The sequence below is a fragment of the Triplophysa dalaica genome, chromosome 21, assembly GCF_015846415.1.
Source record: "Triplophysa dalaica isolate WHDGS20190420 chromosome 21, ASM1584641v1, whole genome shotgun sequence".
NCBI classification, from domain to species: Eukaryota; Metazoa; Chordata; class Actinopteri; order Cypriniformes; family Nemacheilidae; genus Triplophysa; species Triplophysa dalaica.
In genome coordinates, this window is record NC_079562.1 from 13,124,956 (window position 1) to 13,151,558 (window position 26,603).

The window sequence follows — 26,603 nt, forward strand, 5'->3', positions numbered from 1 at the left end:
CAAACCTGTGTAAACCAAATTTGCGCTCTTCTCACTGTGTTGTTTTAGCGGTTCCCAAGACACGGCGTCGCTCCATGGGTGATAGAGCATTCTCCTCATATGCTCCAAAGCTCTGGAGCTCTCTCCCGGCTGACATCCAGGAGGAAAATTCATTAGCGACTTTTAAATCTCTTCTTAAAACGTTGTATTTTAGGATTGCTTTTACTTGATTGGATTATTTTTTGTTGATGTGTTGTTTTACAAAATGTTTTTTTAGAAACAGTGTTGATCTACCTGATGTCTGCTGTGAAGCGCTTTGTGAAAGCAACTTTTAATGGCGCTATACAACATTAATGTATTATTATTATCAATTTCTAAACATAAAGGAAGATATTTGTTAGAATGTCAGTAACTGAGCACATCTCGCCCCCCCATTTAGTAGGGAAATAGTAGGGAAAATAAATACTATGGGGGGGCAAGATCTGCACGGTTACAGACATTCTTACAAATATCTTCCTTTGTGAAAAAAGACAAAAATAAATGTCTGAGGGCGAGTAAATGATGACAGAATTTTTCATTTTGGTTGAACTATCCCTTTAAGTCTAATGTCATGTGCCATTACAGACAATTTTCGAATTGTTGATTTTATTTTTTAAGTTAAAAGTTCTCCAACTTCGTCATCAGGTAACATGTCAACCGCATCCCACCTGTATGACACAGTAATGCAGGTTTTTTATTTACACGTTCCAGTAACTGGAACGTGTAAATACGAGTTTCCTGAAAGCCACTCGCGAGACTCACTCAGGAGGGTTTTAAAACACCCTCCTGAGACTCTTAAGAGTGCTTCAATACTCCCCCTGCGTATCAAAAGGTTTGTGAAATTAACAAGGACCCACAAGAGCATTTTGCCTCCAGTTATCTGTGTGCCGCAGGTGCGATGTAATCACTGACGGACGTCTGCATATTTACTCTTGCTTGTTCATTTCCTGTTGAGATAAAGCTTTTCGTTTCATTGCTCTTGTCCTTCGTATCACAGCACAACCCTCTTGTTAATCTCACCTGGATTTCCTTTTAAAAGGAAAGGGCCAGCGGTCCAGTGTTTACCTTCAGTCACATGTATTATCCATGAGCAGAACTCCTAAGGGGAGCGTCTCAGATCAGTTGATACAGTACAGTGATCAATACCGTCCCTGTAATATTGTCTGGGGTAGTTGCGGCACACAGAAAATGCTTCGTGTGACAGCTGCTGCAGAGGGACTTCTAATAAGACTGAATGTTTGTGTAACCTCGACCACGTCGTGAGCCAACCCAATTGGGAGTATATTAAAATAAGAATCTTTATTGAGAAAAAAAACGAGATGAAGTGACTAGGATAGGTTCATTATGACATGTCCTTGTTGCTGTATTAGCTTTCATCCTTTTTATATTGGTTGTGGATTTACTAGTGCCCAGAGATGACAGAGTTTGGCAAGTCAAACGCTAAGCCGTCCTTGTTGTCAACTGGCTCTCATTGTTTAAGAAACACAATCCACACCATCTTGACCAGACAAGTAAACCCAGCTGATGGTATTCTCTACCCTCGGTAGCATATTCGCTGACTGGCCTTTTATTTGGCAACATTACAACCTTTAATCTTTATTTATTGTGAAATAATGCTGACCTTTCATTCAGCTTAACATTTTAATACCAGCAGAGAAATATAACCAGCGGCTGGATGCGTTTCCGTTGAGTTAACCCTTTTATTGCTTGAGATGAATAAATAAGGGACATCTCGGGTTATATTTACATTTAAGGATATTCTAGTTCTTCATTTTTGTATGTGATTGGCCAGGGCTTCGGTCCACCATCATTGGATTCCATTTTTTGCATGACAGGCCATGTCAAAGCCCTTGATCCTCAGGTCCACCTGCTGTCTTTCTTTTCGTTCACATCATCACACATGAATATTTAATGTAATGCATGAATTCATTTAATTCATTTATTGAAACAAATCCCAGGATAACTGTGTGTGTATTGTACTGTACACTCAAAACAGAAAAGCACCTAACACGTGTAGATTTGTTAGTTTGATGCCTCCTTGTGAAGCCTTACAAGTTACATATTTTATAAAGAAATGTTGTTCCTTGTAGTTTTTTTAATATTTAGAAAATAACTAACCCCTCTTAGGACGAATAACCAGTAATAAACACGCCCTTGTGTTTGAAAGATGTTTTATGGAGAAGGCATCGTGTTTATAGTGCATCTCCCGCGCAGTTCTTTAATGATACCATTACCGCCTCTCCGGCGCTTCTTTGGGTGTGAACGCAACGACATCCCCGCCTTTCCCGAACCCCCTCCTCTCCCGTGCAGAGTATCACATTCACACAGTAACTCCATAGATCACTCCTTATACACCATCCTGCACAAAAAAATAATAAAGGACATTATAGAAAAGACCAGAAAACAAGGCGAGCAATGCTATCATCTGACAATGCCACATCACCACCTTTGAGAGTGAAGCAGGATGAATTTCATCTTCCACAGATTCTTGGCATACTTTTATTTGGGATCGCAAATATTCCTTCTCCATACCCTGTTCGTCCAGCCCGCTCACTCTCACCCGCAGCCCTGTCACATCCTAGCGCGGATAGGACACACCGTGCGCCTGGGTGCCCTCCTGCCTCCCCGCCAGCCGGTCCGGGTGCGGGCGGCTCTCAACCGCGCCCTCAACGGTCTCGCCGAAAGCGGGAACAACTTTCTGCCGTACAACTTGAGCCTGGAAATGGTGGCTCGGGAAGCCCCGAGCGGAGACCCCGAGTCGCTCTTCAGGTGTGTGTGTCAGGATATAGTGGTCCAAGGGGTCTCGGCTGTTCTCGCCTTTCCGCAGACGCAGGAGGAAATAGTACAAATGGAATTTATGTCCTCTTTTCTGGAAATTCCTTTTATAAGCATCATTGAACACGGGGAACCTCTCAAAACTAAGGTAAAGCGTTTAATTAAATCTGCAAACCTTTCTTATCTTAAGCTTTTTAGTAGATTGTGTTAATTGTGTGAGTTTTTCCAGCGCGCAATAGGCTACACCTCCATAACTTACACATGTGAGGCTTTTACGCGCGAACCTTTCAGATGACCCAGGCTACATGCGTATGTTTCCTGCCTTCGAATACGTATGAATTATATTCTTTTGGATGGTTGAATGTAGAGTTATCACAAACTTGTGTATTAAATATTAAATCCGAGCTCATTTTACGCACTGTTCAACTGTTGCCAGGTGCGCTTTTTCTTGCGTTTCCACGATTCTGTGGTCATTTGGAGCAAACAGTGCGCTTGTTTGTTGTAGTTAGGAATGAGGGCTGTTCAATTTTATAGTGTGTACAAACTAACAGGTGAGAATAGCGTTTTCTTGCCTGCTTAATATTCACAAACAAGTTTTGTCTTTGCGGTTGTGCGTCCTTGAAAAAAAAATCTGGTCGTAAAGGCTTTATTCGATGTTTTATGGATTACAAAAATGAAAATACGCGTTATAAAGCAGTAAAATAGCAAGACACAACACGACAACCACATTTCCAAACAGTCCCCTTTCCCCCGTCAATTCAAGGTGCTTGTGTAACATTTTACGTAAGACCGTCTGTTAAACCACCATGTTTAAGATGAACCTAACATATGACTTTTCATATTAATGTTTTCGCTCTCTTTGATGTTTTTTTATATATTTTGAGATGGCATTTTGATGATTTCCTCAGGTCACGACACATCACCTTAGCTGTGTTAAGTTTGTGTTTTGACTCTTGAAACGCATCTGCCATAAGAGAGAATATTTCTCGTGCTTGTGTTCACTGAAGTATTGCAGACTCTGTGATGGTTTGTGCGCCACCTCTTCGGTTCATGACGGTCAAATCAATGAGATGTTGTGGTAAAATGCTTGAGTTAAGGGACCATGGCTCATTAGGTGGTTAAAATAGCATTGAATTACAATTTGACAGCATATATTCAACAATGTTGTTTGCCTGTAAATATATTTATATTTTTGGCTTGCTGTTATTTAATGAAGTAGTACAATAGACACATCCAATATTTCTATAGAGTCCATTCAAATACACAGCATTTGATATTTTGCACCTGTCTGGCTGCGTCAAGAAGCTTCATGCGTGCTGGAGGATTTGGCACGCATGGCCGGTTGAAAAGTGCTTACATCACAAGGTACTTTAAGAAATTAAAAGGCTGAAAGAATACAGTAAATCTTACAGCCAGCTAGGGAAATGCATACATTTGTCTTGTCTAATATCCATCCATTAAAATCACTTCAGAGACTAACTGTAAAAATATTTCAGTGGTCTAATAAAAAAATCAATAAATGAAGACACTTTGATCTCTGCTTGTGCATGTACCAAGGCCGCGTTTCGAGGTTAAAGCAACAGCTTCCATATACTGTATGTAAAAATGGTGCAATCCACCCATTGGTTGAATGATTACAGACAGGCTCTCAACCACGTCTGAGTCATCACGCTGACATCGGACAACTCACGGGAGATCAGACAGATATCATCTCACAGTGAAGGCTGTAAACCTTCTTCCGTGTCTCCCCCGCAATCTGCCAATCAGTCTAAAAGCTCGGAGCGTTCGTGCGATGTCGCTCGGGCAGAATATGAAGGCAGGGTGATAATACGGGCCGCCGCTGTAGGGCTTATGGGATGCTCTGGAGCTCCCGGCTGCTTGGATCTCCCAGTGTCCCTTGATCTGCTAATCTTGTGGTTTGAGGAGAAATGTGTGTTCTTCAGCAGTCTGCTTTTTGCTTTGTGTTCTGTTTATCAATTGTTACAGGTCCAGAGCTCCATGCGGAGAGCCGAGATCTCTAAAGGTTTTGTACCTAAATATAGCTTACTAACAGAATTGTAACCTACCAGGCTTGGAGTCCATCTGGAATCACAGAAAAACTGAAATTGTGAAACAACAAATGTTATTCTATCAAACTCTAATTTAAAGTAGAAATTTGCAGGAATAAGCAGAGGGATGCCATCAATTGAAAGGGACAATCCATCCCACTGTTACACAGCAGAGTTTGTATAGATGTTGCTAGATTTATGCTACGCATAAATACACAATAAGGAAGAGCAATGCACTCCCTTGCATTAACGTGAGTCTAAACACAAATTGTTAAAGCTTTCAATCGCTGACACTAAAGCCGCCGCAGCTGTTGCAGACCTAATAAAACCGTTGCTTCATTTGATCACACTTTATCACAATACCATAACATTTATCACCATCCAGTTCATGAATTGTTAATAAGCCCGTTGCTAAATAGGCAGCTCGGCATTCAAGTTCACCTTTGATAGGGAACTTTTCACAGCATTAGATTATCAAGCCAAAGCCCTTTTGATAATTCACACAGTTCATTCCCAAAGGTCCTACATTTAGTTTGCGTAACACAAAATATGGGAGATTTAAAGGTCATCCACGGGCAGCACCGTAGACTATTACCTGCTCGATGAATTTTTAACTCTAGATTGTAAAATACAGTTTCTCCTTAAAATAACTAAAGCAAACATGCTTCCAAAATGGCAGAAGCTTATGTTACAGAACCGATAAGTAAACCGCAGAAGTTCACATATAATTCACACAGAATCAGCATCTTTTAAGTCACGAATTGCATGTAAGCATAACCTTTGTGCTGATTCGCGGCTTAATATTCAGATCAGCAATTCAATGGTAATTTATTGCTATAGAACACATCTCAAAACCAGAATTGCAAGGTGAACATTTAGGTAACCAATTAGCTTATGGTGAATACACTGTCTCATCTCTCAGGAGCTTAAAGATTCACTTTCCTGCTGTTCTTACACATCTTGTTAAAACAATTGTTTTATTTGAAAGAACGACAAATATCAATAGAGTTGAACAATGAATAATCAAGCAGTTTCAAACTTTCTGGTAGCAAGGTGCATAAATGTCTGCGGCTTGATGTTTAAATGTTGGCACTTAAATGTGTGCGCGAGGGCCCATGCACATATCGGAATTTATCAAAAATATAGTAAGCATGAATATGTGCACACTATGAGGATACCCTGGGCTCTGTAATGCTGAAATCTATGCAAAAGTTACAAAAAATGTACAAAGGATCTAAACAGGAGTGACTTTCATGAACTACTGAATAACTGAGATGTCCAGATCGTCTCATCTGTATTAGTTGTGAGTTTTATATAATGTTGTTTTCAGCTTGGCTAGTGGTGAATTTAGGTACCATCTACTCCTGTAGATGCTGAAAAGAACAGGTAGTATGACACAAATTCTGTAATGTCACATCTTGCTCAGAAAGAATAATTTCAGAAACATTTGCAGTATTTAAAAGCTTTAAAGGGATAGTTCACCCAAAAATAAAGATGCTGTCATCACTTACCCACTTTCCTGATTTTTCCAACCTTTATGACTTTCTTTCTTCTGCAGAACACACAAGAAGATATTTGTAGAATGTTAATAGCCAAACCCATTGACTCATGTTTTGTGTCCTGTCCATACAAAAGAAGTGAATGGGTAGCGCCATTCTTCAGTTATTAACATTCTACAAAATATCTTCCTTTGTGTTCTGCAGAATAAATAAAGTCATACAGGTTTAAAATGACAAGATTTGTATAAATGATGACTGAATTGTAAACTATCTCTGAGATTTAATCTTATTCTTGGTTTTAACCGAAATATCTCCAGTTTTTCTCATAAATTACTCTTCCATTTTCAATATGCTGGAATGTAACCGTTTATGACACAGAGATTAGCGTGGTGTAAAAATCGATAGGAATTTAATCACAATTCCAAGAGCCAGTTATCTGAAAGAGGGATACGGTGTGTTGAGAGAGCGCATGCTGCCTTACTCGCTGTTAATGGGCTGTATACACCACCTCCACGACCTGTACACTTCACTTTGTCACAGTATCTCTGTAGCACATGCTACAGTCCGCGAGGCACCTCAGTGCTAATGTGAACCAGAGGGAAATGATGCACTTCGGTTTAACTTCACTGATTGTGTCTTCGCAGCATAAAGTTTGATCAAATTCTGGACAAGAACTTTATATTGGAGGTTCAGTGTATGGAATGTAGCGGCATCTAGTGGTGAGGTTGTGAATTGCAACCAACGGCTCACTCCCCCCTCCCTTTCAAAGCACTGCGGTGGCTGACACAGGACTAAGATGTCATCATGTTTTTGCTGAGAGAGATAATGTAGTAACAAAACGCAATCTGTAGAGCAGTTTGTCCGTTAAGGGGCACTGTAGAAACAACATGAGAAATTCCATGTAAATTGACCTTCGGCATATTACATCTGTATTCACATGTATGCATTTGGGAGAAACTTTTACCCAAAGCAACTTACATTGCATTATACTATACATTTGTTTCAAAGTATGTAGATGTATGTATGTAGATAGAAAAAGCTCATTCTAAGATAATAATAACATAACACTCAATTTTGTAATTCTGTAATGTAAACATATGAACATTTATTTATTTCATAATCTGTAGCAGAGTTCAAGCAGCCACCAGCTAACACCTTGGAAACTGCCTCCGTATTTTATTCTGAAAATAGAAAATAAAATCAACATTGATCTGCATTAATCATCCTTCAAGCTCCATTAAATGTAATGAAAGTATTAACAGCAATCTGACACGTTGCATTTTGCAGAGACCGGTGTAACGGTCAAGGAATTACAAGACATGCTCGTGATTTACAAGCTCTGCTCTCCACATCCCCAACCGTAGCGGTTGCGTAATTCTCCTCTACCTGACGCACTCCCCGTCTGCATCTGTGGCGATCGCTCGCTGTGTTGCGTCCGGGCAGACCTGATCAACAGCGACTTGATAAGTTCAGAATTGGAGTCCCAGAATAGGGAAGCTGTAGAGGAGGAGAGAGATAAGTTATAGCAGTGCACAGGTGCGAGACAGTGATAGGCAGCACTGCCTTCTGGGTACTCGACTTCTCTGGGAGATTTTCACCTCTTAGGTTTGGAAGCGACAGGGGGGCTGCTGTGGGAATGTTTTCGGCCGCTATAAATGTAAACAGGCTTTATGTAAAAACCCAAATGATTTCCAAACACATCGTCAAGGAATGTTTGAACATATGCTGCTTAATTGCGTGGATTATCCAAAAAGAAAACCTTCCTCTTAGCGAAACAAAAAGCACATGACATGTTCACTAATTCACATCGCAAGTATAAATTGGATTAAAAGCAACAATGTTGCCTTAACAGGCTGTTCTGGATGTGTTTTTCACAAATGCGCTGCCTTGCTGCCATCCCTCTGCTGACTAGACATTTCTAGGGGCTTGAATTGGTTCCCCGTCTGGCATTAAAGAAGTCTGTAATGACCGTGAAATATTACCTGTTTGCTAAATGAGCAAAAAAAACATCTACCCACGAGCGTCCAAGGTTTGATACTATACTTAAAAGACACAGAGCGAGTGAATCATTTATCACCCCCACAGTCTTTCAATTTGATCAGATTAAGCAGCAGAATCAAATTTAACTGTCTCGCCGTGAAAGAGTAAATGTTCATTCATTACAGCTGTTTATAGGCCTCTCCAGTTTAACAGTAATGTGTCTAAACAAGAAACATTATTTACTTTCCAGTGCTTGACTCTTATTGATCAATAGTGTTTTATTCACGACCGCTTCACCAAACAATTCTGTGTATCACTTTGCTCCCTTAGTAAAAACCCTTAGCAACCTGAATGAAACTGCTGCTTCCCAATCCGCATTCTATCCGTCCTAAATAGTGTTCGAAAATAGAATTAGTATGTCCCAAATCATAGTAAACTGAATTGAGTATTCCAAAAGTACCCAGATGGTCTACTCCTTCTGGTGAAAATTCAATGTGCAAATCTGTTGACATTACCCACAAGTCACTGCGAGAGGGCAGCGTTTAGAGACGCTGCACTGCATTAATAGAATTAAAATAAAAGATGCTCCACTAAATGAATATGTGTGAGTACATGTAGAGATGTATTTTGATGTTCGTGGCAGTAATATTGAATTGTAACTGTTTTATAAAAGCAATAAGGTACGAGAGGTCCACTTTGCCAAACAAACGCCCTTCAGCTGTAATTTATCCACAATAAACCACTAGCCCCTCATATCTTATTGCTTACTTTACTTAGAACTATAAGTGCTTAAGTTTGAATGCAGAAAAGTTGAAAAATTTGGATTTAAAAATCAAATTTTCATATTGATTTAGAAAATATATAATAAATGAAATGTACTATTATTTTTTCTCAGTGATAGCATTAGCTAAAAAATTGGCTTTTCATTTGTTTTGTCCACAATACTTTTGTTCACGATAATAATATTTTTGCAATATTTGTTTAAATAGTTTCAAATAGTGTTCAAACTCTGTCTGAAGAGCTGGTTTCTTGTTGCAACGTGCTTTGCATCATTGAGCCTTGTAGACAATCGCATGCAACTGATGGACATGAGTTATAGAATGGGTAGAGTTGGGTGCGGGTTTATCAAACCAGACCCCAGCTAACCATAATACGTGATACGTTAACTGTAACGTAATCTGACAACCAAACTTTTGTTGTGGCAACGTAAATAGTTACATTTTGACACCTGGAAAATACCTTTTTGACGTTGTCAGTAAGTATCCACGACCCATAAGAACATGGTGGTTACTTACTAACAACATAACGAAGTCACGTTGTGGCAACAAATCCAGGAATTTCACTTTTCCAGTTGTAACAACACACCTAGATTATGTAGCGACAACGAAAATTTGGTGGTCAGATTAGGTAAACATACCGTTGTAACAACGTCAGCTAGTTAATTATATATTCATATATAAAGGAGGAATGCATACTCAAAATTCTGTTCATTTATGGTAAAACAGCACACAATAACGGTATATTATTTTGCTTCAACAACTGTCAAAATAAAATAATAGAAAGAATAAAAACTTGCAACAGGTTTGTAACAAGTAACAGTAATTTGTACGACAGCTTTTAAAATACATAATATCTATCTATAGTTATAAGACAACAGACATAACATATGATTTAAGTATGCTGCAAAATAATTTACAGATAAATATTAACAAATACACTTTGAAATGTGTTTACTTAATGTGATGTTGTTGGTCTTTGGTCATTTAACTGGATTGCTGTCTTGAGATAAGAGCATAGTCCTAAATATAAAAAATAAAACGAAATAATTACTTAAAGAACATTTCAATACATTTTATACATTTTGATAAAAACACTTATTTGTCTTACCTGAATTTTTTTTTCTGTCCAAGGAAATACTCCTATCTGGGCACTGATCCTGCCACTGTGTAATACCTTAAAAAAAGGTACTTTGGGCACTTCGGCCCGTGCAGGACTCTGCCATGACACATGCTTTGATAATTGAGGGTTCATGACCAGAGATTCATCTACTCACTGTTCACAGTCATTTAGATGATGCTTCTTTTCTAAAGCACCTCACAGCTGAAGCAGTTACCATGTGACCTGGTGTTAATGGGCCAGTTCATTTTATAATGGAAATTCTTTCATCATTTACTCACCCTCATTTCCTTCCAAATCCATATGACTTTATTTTTGAGAACAAAAAAGTTTACTTCTCTTTTGCACACAATGAAAGTGAATAGCAAGAAAGTGAACTATTTGTCAGATATGGTGACCCGTACTCGAAATGTGACCTCTGCATTTAACCCACGTGAAAACATGTACACCAGGAGCAGTGTGCAGCTATCACTGCAGAGCTTTGGGGACCAAGTGGGGATAAGGTGCCTTGCTCAAGGGCACCTCGGTCATTACCCGCCGGCCCTGAGAATCGAACCAGCAACCTTCTGGTCACAAATCCGAGTCTCTAACCATTCTCTAACCCCGTTTCTAACCCCGCATCCAGTGTGGACCATATTTGAAATGGTAATTGGTTATAATGCGCTTCCAATGTCTTTTGTCATGTCGTGTCGCGTCTGGTGTAGACACAGTGTTAGACCACGACAAATGATCTGTCATAATTTACATGACTTGCCTTCTTCTGTAGAACCCAAAAGAAGACACTTTGAAAAACGTTGCTAACCAAAAAACAATGGCCCTTCTTAACTTCCAATGTATGGACACAAAACCACTGAGACATTTCTCAAAATATCTTCTTTAGTGTTTTCCCAAAGTTTTAAATGAAATGAGGGCAAATAAAAGATGACAGAATTGTTATTTTTGGGTGAACCAACTCATGGAGTCCTCCACCGATGTAATCCTGAAGTTCTCTCTGTTCATCCACTCCATGTCTCATTGATTCCTTTTCTCATCTATTTATCCACTTCCATATTCATCAATTCCTCTTCCCGATGAATGAGTTTGGCTGAGTAGGCTCTGGCAGCTTCCGGAATGAGATGAGTCCTGCATTCTCATTCTACTTTAAAACTTATCCTTTGTTTTTCCCTCTGACTGCAAACTATCTTTTGGCAAGCATCAGCCTCCAGAGTCTCGCAGGGATGGAGGTGCCTGCCAAAGCCTCGTCTCTCAGCACAGTGTCTGATATTAGCGCACTCTTTGTCAAGCCGAGCTTCTCCTGTTCGGGTCGTGACCGCCATTTTCTGATCAGAGCCTCTGTTTTTTATACGTTGGAAGGCATATGCTGTAGGCAGCGCACGCTTTTGCCTGTTTTCTGCATCAGGGGTCTTGACAGAGGCGCTGCTAGAGCGGGGAAGCTGTGACCCAATTGTAGCAAAGGATGGTCGGTGTGATGACAGATGATTGGGGAGCATTTCAATCAGCCACTTCTCAAGACCGACCGCTGGTCGGGATGTAAGGTAGCAGATCGATATCAGGAACAGTCAAGTCTTGTGTATTTTGGTTTGGGAAACACAGATACTGCCATGTTAACACCTGTGGAGATCTTACCCAAGAGCACAACAGCATTGGATAATGAAGGCACATCAGAGCCAGCGGACCCCAGATAACACATCTGTATCCCCAGGAGTCCAGATCTTGATCATTAAACAGGGTTTATTATTAACACAGAGACATGGATCCTGAACCTGAGCAAATGTGGTTCCTCTTACAAATAGCTTTAATTTGGGCTTTTGATTTTATACTTTTATACTATATAAGACTACAGCAGCTCACCTCTCGCTGACCCCCTGCTGCATACAACACATGATTCACACATCTTTGCCTGGATGTAGGCTCACGATACTAGTTATAATGAATGGACATACTTACAGTACCTGTACAGACCCCCTGACCAGTATAAGACACTTTAATGTGTGTCTTTCAAGTCTCTGTGACATGTTGAAGACAAAGAAACATTCATCATAATACATCAATGAATCTATAATAATCTTTGAAGGAAACAATTTTGTGATAAATGTTTGGTGTGTTAGGGTTTATATTATTATATATTATATAATTGGTCATTTGCGTAGTTTTATATTTCTTTTCTATATACAGTACTAGCTGAAATGGATGTATAATGGGGTACATTTGGACAATGTTTGCTTTTAATGCTCCCTCAGGTTAGGTTAAACCATCCGAATATGATGTGTGTGGTACAGAATGGACATCACACTTTTATTTGGCAAAAGGCAAACTACAGCATTTTAGAGGATATGGGTTTTATTAAACAAAAGCTCACAGGAAACAAAGCATAGATAATATTTTGATCCTCTTGTGTATGAATATTTTGTATCCATTTTGCTGATGTATGATGCAATCATTTGTTGTGTATAATTTTCTCTTTACATTTTCAAAGCCTGAGCTTCAGATTATGGCTCGAGGACGTCTATGCAACATGAATATAGCGTTGTTAATTGATCTCTATTTAATTCCAATACATTTTAGCTGACCAAAGCTGGACATCACGTTTGAGCAGGACTGTATACTGAACACTGAATAACTGTATTTCATTACAGACTCTAACTGAGGACACAAGCTCACACTCAGATTGTTTCAAACCTGTTAACATTTCTTTGTTCTGTTAAACACAGAGAAAGATATTTGTAAGAATGTAACAAAATTTCAGTTCTGAGACGACATCGACTAGCATAGTTAGAAAAACTATATTGTATGTTTTTTGTTCTGTTGAACACAAAATGAGGTGTTTTGAAGAATTGAGAAAAATAATCAGTTCTTGGGCACATTTGACAACCATTTAATTCCCCCTACAATGGTAGTCAATGATGTTCCAGAACTGAAAATTGCTAACATTCTTCCGAATATCTTTCTCTATGTTCATCAGAACAAAGTAATTTATACAGGTGACATATTGACAATGACATAATGTTCTTTTTTGGGTGAACTATCCCTTTAAAGGTGAATTAAAGAACCAGCAGAGTTCCTTTTGGAACCCTTCTCTATTCCCCATTTCAGAAGTATTATTATAACTATTGCTATTATTAGTATTATTATATAACACATTATACTATAAAAATATTTCGTAACACGGACACAACACCATGATTCTCCTTTAAATACTTATTTCGTACATGCAAAAATGTCAGACAAAACACAAAATAATTAAATTTCATTTTATGTAACATCTGAGTGTGATATGTATAACATAAACAAAGTAAAATAATTATGAAATAAGGCAACCCCACCTCACTGCATAATGTATTTACATTTATTTAAACAAAGAAAAATGCCCATTTTAATCTGTAATATGTGATGATTTACTGACCATGATATTCCAAACCCTCTTGAGCTTCTTACCTTAGCAGAGCACAAGAGAAAATGTTTTGCTTTTTGACTATAGTGATTTTGTGTAAATCCCAGTTGTATGATCCTTAAGTACTGCAGGTTGACAGTTTCAGGACCATATTCAGTTTTTTTTTAAGTTCAATAACAAGTCATAAAAGTACAACACTAGAAAAACACTAAAAAATAAATCCTTTTACCTTTCAGCTGCCACATAGCACTGATGTAGGCTTCACTGACACCTGAGAGGAAGAAAAACAGACAAATGAATAAAATAACAATTAACTTTAACATCTTCACCTCTGAAATTTTAGATTTACAACTTAATGACATCTCGCACAGTAGATCACAGTAGATTGATTTGTATCATCAGTAAACATGAAGATGCCACAGCCTGAGGTAATGATGAGGATAATTCATTCGTATATTGCTGTTATTGTGTATTGTCCAAAAATTTGAACAAATTTTATTTTGATGTTTTACCATCATTGTTTCACGAAACTGTCATAAATCAATCCCCTTAAAACTGACCAAAATACTGATTAGAGAGAGAGGCAAGAAACCAGAATATAAATAACATCCAGATCATTAAGGAAAACCTGCGCAGCGTCTTGCACTGACCTACTAAATAAAACAAGTTCATTTAAATATAACTTAATACTAATACAGAAGAGCAAACCACTTTACTCCGATCTCTACATAAGTTTGATGTTTACATAAAGTACTGTGAGCTTTAAAATTGCAGAGCAGGAAAAGGCACAAATGCATTACATGGGTGGACACAGCCAGTGCTCGAATTGAACCAAGTCTTATGGGGGGTCCCCCTCATAAGCCTTTTTTTGGTGGGGGTTAGTCTCGCAATATACAATTGATACAAAATGCACAATAAACAGTATTTGATAATAATATGCAACACTATATACTATTATATTTAAAACAGGCTAACATAGAAGAACATGACAACAATAAACAAGCGTAATATAAATTATTGTAAAAGATTAATTCAGAAAATGTACCACATCCATTGCATAAATTTAATCACATTTGTCATTATAATTTTTACGCAAATACAAATATCTGAGGGACCCCCCAAAGTCCATTTTTTACTTCTTAAGGGGGTCCCTAATGCCTTATGGGGGGTCCCGGACCCCCCCAGCCCCCCTTCAATTCGAGTACTGGACACAGCTCTGAAACAGAACACCACAGATCAGTGAAACTCATTTGTGTAATGTTGTGTCCTCTGCAGTACTCAGTACTCCTTCAGGCCATAAGGCTGTCTCAATACAATGTATTATTCACATATTATGCATTTATCAATTTAGATCAAACATTATCTGTAGCATGTTTCTTGTGGTTACCAATAAATGGAGATCAAGGAATATAAATTCATTAAAATTATGTAGGCCCTTGACTCTTTATACAGGTTGTGGGTTCAACAGAATTCAATTGAATTATTAAAAGCTATACAGTAATATAGTGTATCACAGTGAATTTGAACAAAAAAATTATAGATTGGTTTCGGTTAAATATTCAGTCTTGTCATGTAAAAAATCGTAATTAAAATTGAAGAAACTTTCACGGTTAAAGGTATACAGTACTTCACCTAAAAATGAGTAAAAAAAAAACATTTAATCACCCTGTGATTGTTCCAAACCTGTATAGATTTCTTTGTTCTCCTGGAAGATATTTGGAAGAAAGTAAGATCTCATCCCCTACTGACTCCCGTGGTATTTATTTTTTCCTACTATGTCCGTAAATGGGGGGTGGATCTGCCAATCAATGTTTGAAACAATCAGAGGGGTGTAATAAATGATGACGAAATTTTCATTTTTTGGGTTAAGTATCCCTTTAAGACAATAGACTACTGCTTACCGACACAGAATGTATAAACATGTTAATATGTTATAAAGTTTAGTTAATGTACCGGACAGAATAAATTAAAATAGTAACTAAATCAGCACATAGTTTACCTTAATAAACAGAGTGTTTATTTCTGCTAGAGCAGGTGTATCTTTGTTGTGCCTTGAAGACTACAGTTACAAACTATTGCTGTTCAATAAGAAATCACAATGTTTTAAACGTTCAGGCCCGGCTCCACAGGGGGGCCATGGTGGGCTTTGCTCACCCTATCAGAAGCTTTGCCCACCCTGCCTCCACAAGAGCCGTTGAGAGAGAGGATCCGTGAACCGCCGTTGCTGTGAAAAAAAAATTCATTACAGTGAACGGAGTTGGCACGACTCTCTCTCTCAGCGACTCTGCGTCCTCCCTGCCCCCACATCACATAACACCCAATCAGAAAATTAATGCTACATTCAAGTCAGCTCGAAATATTTGTATTTTCTGTTTCCCTTTTATGGGGAGACAGTCTTAGCTCATGTGCTGTTCACTATATACGTATATATATATATATAATGCCCACCTTTCAACTTATATCAGGAGCCTAGCCTGCGTTAAACACATAAATCTTCATTTAAATTCAGAACTTACGCTCTTGATTGTGGACTTACGCTCCATATTCTGTTGCTAGAAATGTGGTTTATCCATTTTGCAGGTGCGTTGTCACCTTTTAGCATCTTTCCCCTTTAAGTGATATATGTTTATCGTTTTCTCTACTTAAAATAATTAACACAGATGTTGCCTTTGTAGCCCTATATATCTCACTTAATAACTTTTCACTGTCCTAAATAGATTAAAGGTCACAGCTTCAGTCAGTATTCTTCGGCAGGAGCTCCCCACAAAGCCAAGCTCGCAACATAACTTAAATCACTGATGCACAAACCATTCTATAGCACTACAGTTCATAAATGTAAATGTTTTAAGACGTTCATGCCATCTTGTTAAGTCAATAAAACATTTGACAGTAACGACCAGTTCAGTCTAAGCATCAAGTAGAAATCAAAATGACAAAAAAACCTGTTTAAACATGTCAATGTCATATAAGGTAAGGTATTAAAACTGACCATGACGTGCTGTGACTAGACTTTGCTAACAAATATGTGACCATGGACAAGAAAATCTGATTTTTACACCATATGAAAGGTGAATAATTAAACTATCTATTGATGTGATTTTCAGGATAGGACAATATTTGGCGGAGATACAACTGTTTAAAACTCTGGAATCTGAGGGTGCAATTATTGAGAAAATTCTCTTTGAAGTTGTTTACAGAGGCACTGTAGCAGTCCATCCAAACACAAAAATATAGTTTTTATATATTTAGGTTAGGAATTATGCTAAATATATTCATGGAACATGATCTTTAGTTAATATCCTAATGGTTTTTGGCATAAAATAAAAATCTATCATTTTCACCCCCATAGAGCTGTGACACGTGACCTTTTCTGTTTACACTGGCATGCTAGCAGGCAAGAATAGCCGGGAAGAATTGAATGGCGCCAGCATGAGTTTCAAGGCAACAGAGTTCAGTGCGCACTTTAATTCAAAAGACATAGACCTGTGCTAGCAAAACTTAATCGATTAAACATAACAGATCCCGATTATGTCCCCGGGGTGCTTTTAACATGTATCAATAAAGAAACGGATAGCTTTCCTGACCTGCAGGATTCTAATATCTACAACAACGTCATCAACTTTTCATCGTCCTAGACTAGCCTGGAGTGGTACAAATGGACGTGAATTTTGTAATGGATATTCAACTTTGGAGTATTCCGGCTTTAACCTGGCTGCTTTGTCGTCATTGGAAGGGTAAGTCAACTCTGTTGTTAGCTAACTTAATCGACCCTAGCGGTCCTTGTTTGTAGCCAGCATAACTTCTGTTTTTCCGCCCTCCTGTTTTTGCCAAGTGGTTGATATCCTTAGGACAACATCATGTTGACCCTGGGACAATATTTAAATCAACCAATCAGATTTCAGAAATAAATTTAATCTTCCGAACAGGATTAGGTGCTTCTAGACTATTTTTTTTCACTTATCATTTCCCTCTGATCTTAGGGGTAAGATATGGTTAGGGTTGGGGTTTGGTGTGGGTTTAGGTTTAGGTTTTATTTATAAAAATGATGTCCTTAGGTCAGCAAAATATGTTGTCCTGAAGACATCAACCACTTGACAAAATCAGCTCGAGCACTGTATATCACTGATCTTGCAGGTTAAACATTCCCAAAAAACGAAATGACCCTCCATTGAACCCACGTGTGGTGGCAGGTGTGGATTAACACACAGGTTTGCCAAGGCTGTTGCCAAGGGGCCCACATGTTTAGGGGCCTCATATTTTTTTTTATTTTATTTTACTTCAGCGCAAATAAAAAATAGACCTCATTGGCAAATAAGAAATATAAAAATAACGGTGATTTGATAGATATGATATTTGGGTCAAATCGGTCCAATCAGCTGCTGGCGAAATCATGTAATTTAATTTAATTTGCGTCAAAAAAACATGAAATTCACAAGAATGTCAGGAAGGGTAACGCAGGGCAAGACAAGAAACAGCGCACACATGTTCATACAATGAACCGCCGAACAGCAAGGGAATCAGGGACATTTAATATGAGGAAACTAACGAGGTGAGATTACAAAAGGACCGGGACGGACAGGTGACAAGTTTAACATTAAACGGGCAGATGATGGGACCGGTGATTAACGTTAAACATTAACAGGGAAACAAGGAGGCGGAGCTATATGGAAAACAGGAAGAAACTCGGCGAAATGTTAAAGCATACCGCCACGTGTCTCCACACAAAACAAAACGTACACACGAGACATGGTACTGTCACAACCCTGTCCACACGGCAATCTAAGAACAGGACGGACAGGATCGTACAGGACAGGCTTTGCAACTTCATTGCTGAAAATGTCTTTCCTTTAAAATGTCACTGCAATTGGTGCTCTCTGGAGGCTGAACTTGATACGCTCACATCACAGGGACACAAAGCATACCTTGCCACCTTGCTCATACTTGTAATATGTAAGTAATATATCAATAAGTGTTATATTCCACCTTAAAACAACACTTCCCCAATGCTTCCATCTGTAATTAATACATTGACAATTCCAACAATATCGTGTCTTGTATCTGTATTGGTATAGTTGTGATCTGAACTTCGCTATTCTCCTCATTTAGAATGATTTTTATAATGAACTTAGTTATCGTTTATCATTATAGTGTGAATGTCCATTAAAGCTGGGTATATATCTCCCTGTTTACTATTACAATAATTAAAGAGCTATGTTTTCATATTAATCACCAAACCTCTACTGTGGGACCGGTTTGTTTGTCGGACAAAACGGCGGGCAGTCACTTGTTCACATAATATCAGTGTTCTTTTATTGGTCAGATCGCCTGTCAATCAAACTGCATGCGAAGGGAATTGGTATCAACTCTAAAGCAAGATTTCTAGTCCTGAGAACATTATTATTTCCTTTCTGCATCGTGACGCAAGACGAGGTCACACATGTGATGACAGCAGGTGTAATATATCTGATGCTCATGGAGTCTGTCAGGTTCCTTGACTTATCAATTAATTTTTTATTCTACATGAGCGGGAATCATTCTTCCACCTTTTGAACTGCACTATGAAGACAAACTTCACATCAGGTTTTGACATGGTTCTTTGTCATTGCGCTCTTCAACGAGGTCTGTGTCTGTCGTGATGGATTCACTCTTTTGTCTAATGAAGCGCTGGGCTGCATGAGTTGATCTTTGCTCTCATCAATCACAGTGTCAGTGCAGTGACATCAGCTTCTCGATACTTGATGGAGGACAAGTGGAATCACTACAATGAATAACATGAGCGTCATGGTTCAAAGGTGCATCATCGGTTGAGGTAAGTTTTTGTGGGAGCACTGTTCGAAAGTTTAGGGTCACCTGACTGCAATGTTTTTATGATCTTAAAACATTTTTAATTGAAGTAAAATATCGGAATGTTTAAATTTGTAAGCTTTCCTGTGGCACAGTGGTTAGAGCATGGCACTAGCAATGCCAAGGTCATGTGTTCGAACCCAGGGTCTGCCAAATGCGTAAATGTAAAATAGTGACAAATTTTAAAGTCTCCCTTCGGTAATTGCATCCCTTTAAACTAATCGCTGAAATATTTAACGTTTTTTCCAGTGAAAAGGATTTTTCCTGCCATAAAATAGCTTGAATATAACCCTACACCTCAGCTTTGTGTATTCAAGAGTAATTAATATGCAACTTAGCCATTTCAAACTGTAATTTTTATCTTTTCTTTGGTAATCTGCGGTTTTATAGAGCAATATAAAATTAAACGTTTAAAATTAAACAATTGCACATGGTCTGTCTCAATGCATATAAGTCCTGCTTATCCCCGCATTTCCCATTGAACTCCATCTCCCATCATCCCTCACCTTTCCCTCCTCTGTCATCACAACACCTGCAAGCGATCCACTCTAAGCGATGGACACTTTATATACTCAGCCTTGTTTTTTGTTGTTGTGTTAAGTGTATATCTTAGTGTATAAGTGTAGATCTGTGTTCCAGTTATATAAATATACCAATCTTGATGTGCTGTTGTCTTTAGACTCCGTTACAATATTGAAAACATATAAACAACATTAAAAACTTGATTTTCGGCCCTGCAACGGTGTGTCATGCATTCTGACTTCTTTACAATGTTAAATGTGCTGTCTTCTCGTGCTTAACATGGGCAACTTGTCAAAACACAAGTATTACGTAGTATTAACATAGTATTTCTGTGCTCAATAAACTCCCCCAACGATCGTACAGGTTTCGGAAAGTTTTTTTCGAACATATAAAACTGTTTTGTAATAACTTTTCTTTGTCCCTTATTGGACAATTTTCCCAGGAAAAGCATACGGCATGGCCACAGGAGAGAAGGAGCATGCACAGTCGTAACTTTCACTTGTGTGTAGGAGAGAGAGAGCATATGTTCGCAAAGTTCAGGTGTTTGTTTGTTTTTTGGGTGATGAATGTTATATAAACTGTGGACATAACGCTGGATTTGGAGATCGTTTGAAACTGATATATAGAGCCGTCCCAGCACTTAAAGATGCCGGACATACGGTGAGTGAAACTGATGTCTGTGTTTTGTTGTCAATGGGTGCCCACGTGCTTTGGTTCAGCCTACCCCTCCCCCCCGCACGAGCCGTATGTTTTTGGAAGCAATCGTAAAGCTGTCTCTATCTTTTATAAATGTGATCAAACTAAATACTCTTCGAAGATACGAAGTATGCAAAACTACTCTTAAGGTATTCAAGATTAATATGAGATTGACAGAAAATCTGTCTGTTAAGGGGTAAATAAGAGATAATGTACAAGCATTCAGTGTTTATCGCAATGATAAACCCCAATATTGTGATCAGGACCTAGCATGAAGTGGAGGGTCTTCAATCATAATAATAAGTAAGTTACTTAGCACAAAATATTGATTTGAAATGTTTTATTAGATCATTTTTAACTAATGTAAACCGTCCGCAAGGAAGACCCCAATATACTTCATTTTTAAGGTACAACGTTCAAATTCCAGGAACAGGCAATTCAGTTTAATCATTTGTAAATATAATGTTATTTTAAAGGTCATATTTATAGGCTTTTTCATTTTTGGATATCAAAATGATTGCATCATCCGGGTTACTGTGTGTTATTAGCTGTGAGCGGTTGTTATCTGGGAATATTAGACATTGGAATGTCGCGATTGGCCATTCAGAATCAAGTATATAAATACATCATTTGGACCAAAACAGGCATTCTGTAGGGTAAGTTACAAGCTTTTTTGGCTTATTTACTTTTATGCATTTGCTCAGTAACAGATTTTTGTTAATCCTACAAACAATGTAGCAACTTTGCGTATTATTAAATAAAACTGCCATGCAGTTACAAGTGTCTCATCCAGTCAGGTCATAACATTGGTGAGAATCACATTTGTAATAGTGATGTCACTGAATCTGCTCCTGCATTCTGCTGGAGTGAAACATCACACTTCAGTGATGACATGTTCTCCAAACTTCTGCCGTCATTAACCTTCACCTTGAATTAGCGGCATCGCTGACCGAGACCATCGTAGCGTAAGATTGTTTTTTGGAAGCTGGCTCTGTTATTCTCTTATCTTTCCAGTTCCTGGGGTGATATAGTAGTTTGTTGTTAATTGGCTCAGTTTGGTCTGTAAACCATGACTGCTGTTTTCACCTGTTTAATCATTTGTCTAGGGAGTGAATTCATTAGGATTAACCTTTTCCCTAGATGACTACAAAGTGACGTGATCAAGTCATCACTGTATTTTCACTCCTCCTGTGATTTATGGATTGCGTTTTTAATTCTGTGGAGGGTGAGGCACATACGACAAGAGGACAGAATAATGTTGCTACAGACCTTCTAAAATGGTCTTCACATTGGCGGCGCAGTGGGAGTGCTGATGTCAAATAACGTTTTAATAACGTTTCAATTGTGCTCTATTGATGTTTGATGTGTTTTTCAGTTGCACAACTAAAAATTCTTGGAAAATCCTGAGTAAAAATTCCAGAACACTTATCATAATCCTTAACAACACACACAAGTAAACACACTCACAAATACACACACCATATCTATAATCCAGCCAAACTCTCTTTATTCTTCTGCTGTGTTTACGGCTTTCTGGGGATCCAGTATTTGCATTTTGGGGTTTAAATCTACCTTCCCTGTTTCCACTCCTCCGTCCTTGAACCTCTGCATTCAAGCGGCTATGGGAATATCAAAGGATTTACACTTCAGCATAGTCATTCCGTTTAAAAACAGAAGAAGAAGAGGAAGAGAAAGGTGTGGAATCTTCCATTAAATCTCTTTTATCTCTCAGAATGTCAGCGCTGGCGTTGAGGGATGACGGAGCTCAATCCGACGAATGATAAACTTAAGAAAAGAGAGAGGGGAAGAAAGAGCTCTCAATCTTTCTGTGTGACCTGTTCACAAGTCACGATGGAAAGGTTTTTAAAGTCAGTTTCGGCTGAGGAGTTCTTCAGAAAGAACCTCAAATGACTCATCTTAATTTGAGAGGCACTGCAGCCTTTGATTCCTGCGTTTGGTCATGAGTACTCGAGCATGTATAGGACTATATTTAGACTGTATTTATAAAGAGCCACAAGCTTGACTGACTGTTGTGTGTAAATTCGATAGTTCAAGGAATGTGAAACTAATGCAAAGACTGTCATTGCGGTAATGCCTCTCACATACACCCTAGGGACTGTTTATGTAATTATGCAGAAGGCTAAGTCGCTTTGGTCATAAAGGGGCTGCTAAGACTGATATGTAACGTAGAAGGAAAGTTTAAGCAAACATGTGTGTACGTGCATGCAAAAGCATCAATCATGGCTGACAAAAATATCATCTAAATAGTAAATTGCATAACAGACAGTTCTTTCGTGCTAAAAAGCGACAATTTTGCCAAGATGAAACATTTGCATGCACGTGTAGGCGTTTACCCCGTTTGAAGTCAGTATTTAGTGAAAGCACCTTTAACTGCAGTTATAGTTTACAGTAGGGGTCTTCAACTACTTTTCTTAAAGGGCCAGATTCCAAAAGTCTAAATAGGTTTTGACTGTGTTTTTATTGCGTTTTGTTTCTTTTAAAGTGTTTTTTTAGCACACAGATATTGCATCCAGTATTTATGTCTTTACGAGAGTAAATTAAACGGGATTTTGTCTTTTTCATTGTATTTTATATTCCCTAATGCGTTACTTTATCCCCAAATTGCTGCTAATTTACACACCCACAGTCCCCCAGTACATCCAAGATGTGGGTGGCTTTTTTTTTCAAGAAGTTATTTATGAAGATATTTGGATGAATTAATGAAAGTTAAATCAATAAATGTCAAAAAACGTTAATACATTAAACACAAAAGCAATCCTTGCCCTGTGTGACGTTAAATTGCCGTCTTATAAAGCGAATCAATTCGTCTGTGCAAGAAACTGAACATTTTTATCACATCTTCGGTTGAATTCCAATCGCATTCATGTGCCCCACGCACTCAGTAGGGCAGATATGTTGTACAGCTGTTTTTCGTAAATATATCCGTTTAAATCATACATAATGAATGCAGTAATAAAAATATATGATACAACAGTTCACATGGTGTACCCTTCCTGCAGTTTAGACAACTTTCAAGTGTACAAGAAACGTTTTAGAAGGCAATCTATTGCATACGCAAACCGACTCCATGTGGCTGGGGATTTACATTTAACGTTATTCATTCAGCGGATGCTTTTATCCAAAGTGACCTACAAGTATGATAGCATATAAACATTTTATCAACACGCTAAACAGTATCTTTGGTTTACAGAATTACTGATTATAACGTTTTAAATAACATTACGTTTCTTGGACAGACAGAACAAATCGCTTTATAAGACGTCAATCGTTGTGAGCTGCGGGAATTATTTTTCACATGTAGTTTGGACTTTAAATGTTGTGGCGTCTCAGGATGTGCATGTCTTAAAGCACACCGTTCTCAAAGTCTCTCCACTTATTCGAAACGGTAAGGCGGGCCAGGTAAAGATGATGGCGTGTCACATTTTGCTTGCGGGCCACCAGTTGACTAGCCCTGGCTTACAGTCTATGTAAACTCTTATGTTTATCCCTCATCTGTACAGAAGTGCATAAGCTTGGACAGCTTGCTTCTAGATTGTGAGGGATGGACTTTTTCAAGTCCTCTCATAAATTCTCATTTGGATTGAGAGCTTGACTCTGACTTGGCACAGCACCGGGACATTAAATTGTTGTTTTGAAGCCATTCCCGTGTAACTTTGGCTTTATGCTTAGGGTCATTGTTTTGCAAAGACAATCCTGTCCTGTCTCCTTCCATTGTAATTACATGTTTATTCAGGTGCAACATATAAAACAGAGGGTTCTGATGTTGATTCCGTTTGGTGAATATTTCTGGTTTATTCAAGATAATGCATGTCTATTACCTCTTTATGCAACTGTTGTCTTATTGTCACACTGTCACATCTTATGTTGCATAGCAATATTCTTTGACAAGGTTATAACAGTTGACAAGGTAATTATAGTTTATCATTTCTGTTAATTGAAATCAAATATAATATCAGCATGAACATAAAAAACTTAAAGGTCCAGTGTGTGAAGCAGCATCTAGTGGTGGGGTTGTGAATTTCAACCAACGGCTCACTCCACCTCTCCCCTCCCCAAAGCACTACTGTGGCAGAGAGTGGAGGAGTAAGATGTCATCACGTTTTGGCTTCTTTGCCGAAGGAGATAACGTATTTATAAAACACGCACTGCAGAGCTATTTTTTATAATAATAGTCCTCACTACTTGTGTTATGTGGTAAATATTTTATTAAAGCAATAAAGTACTCACTACAGGGGTAAGTCCACATTGAATGATGCACAGTTTCTGTTCTGGTTCTAGCTTTTGTAAAAATGTTAGTGTTTGTAGTGCTCTTCATGTTAATTTTATTTAAAAGATATCTCTGAGTCACTGATGTTAAATAACAAGGGAAATTGAAACTTATTGTAAATAGGTGCTGTAAATACAGTATGTTTTTTCATTTTAATAACGGAGCAGATTTCCTCTGGCAAACATGAGAGCAAGGCGGGTGATAAAATGGCTACATCTTGTATATAATTTAATAATGCTGTTTAATACTAGCTGATGGCAATAATCTCAAAACGGTCAGTTATCTTTTACTATATTGCTTTTGACATGTTTGATGAAGCCAAAATCACAAACCTCCTCTGCACTTAAAAAGTGAAGACGTACGAGTGAAGATGTCTCATTTATCTGTTGTCCAATCACACTTTCATTAATGTTTTCTCCTGATAGGTGAAGTACATCAACACCACAGGTTATTTTTTCACTGTCCTTTAAGTTCATAAAATATGAATTGGTCATTCATCACAGCATGACAGCAAATTCTGTGACAAATTACCAGCCTTGTGTGATGAAATGTACGTCTTTCTTGCATTTTTTCCTTAATTCTGTCCTTCAGAAAACTGACTGTCGGGCTGTCAGGTGCATGTATTTTTTAAATGAGTCCTATCAATCAAGTGCAGTATCTTTACTAGTGTAATAACTTAAGCCGTGTGCTTGTTATACAGCTTTTAAAAGCTCAATTGTTACAATTCATACCAAACTTCAACTTCTACATCATTGTCACTGAAGCAGCCACGTTACTGAATACTGAACGATTATTATTGATGACCAAATTTGGATGGTTATGCGTGATTTATGTATCCTTATCATGAATTATTTGTCAAAAAATTTGCTAAGATACATTTTAATGGCTAATTTCAGTAAATGGTCTTTCAGGACAAAAACTTTTCGGCTCCTTTTTATATATCTAAGTTATGTCTAGGGAAGGTGCATATCTATAAATGTAGAATTTGTGAAAATCTGTTCAATTACACGAGTTATGAAACAATCCTCTGCTTTGTTCGTGACATCACCTGAGCTCAGGGATTTTGATATGGTACATTGATAAGTCAGCTTTCAACAGCTCTTCATGATAAAGAATTGTGTATAGTTTAGTAATGGCTCACCGCTGGAGTCTGCGATAAATTGTGTAAGCCAGAAGAAAAGTGTCATTTTTATTTTCATTATCATTATGGTGACTGTGCGGGCCTGTGACGAATGGTCTCTGAATGATGGTCTCTCAGAAGCGCAGAACACATCCACTAATCTCAGCTGTGTCGTGAGTCTGCAGCTGGAGCACTCTCGGGCTAGATGGTATTCAACACACTGATCCGCTTTACAGACTGGAAAGGCAGACGATAATGATCCTGCTTTTATTTGTTCAAATGGGGTCTAGACGTGGCAGATTTATCCACCAGGTTAAGTTCTTAAAATTCAGTTTGTTATAGTTTCGTCGCAATTATTACAGTGTATATCCTGACTTATGAGGAGAATGGAGGTGCCAGAATACGCATGTATTAGTTTGCATTGTACCTCACAATTCTACAGAGATCCTCAACTCTACCTCAACAGGTCTTATGATCTGTCATGTTCATATTTCAGAGATTCATAGTGAAAGTTTACCCAAAAATG

At 38.2% G+C, this 26,603-nt stretch overlaps 1 protein-coding gene across 1 annotated transcript in view; it reads left to right on the top strand.

Annotated features, from left to right (window-relative positions):
- The first annotated feature begins 2,370 nt into the window (after positions 1-2,370).
- Positions 2,371-26,603, top strand: part of grin3bb (glutamate receptor, ionotropic, N-methyl-D-aspartate 3Bb) — a 60,200-nt gene continuing 35,967 nt past the window's right edge. The window contains exon 1 of the mRNA XM_056735033.1: positions 2,371-2,941. Within this exon, the coding sequence (XP_056591011.1) occupies positions 2,483-2,941 (459 nt within the window). The 5' untranslated portion in view covers positions 2,371-2,482. The remainder of the gene's footprint in view (positions 2,942-26,603) is intronic.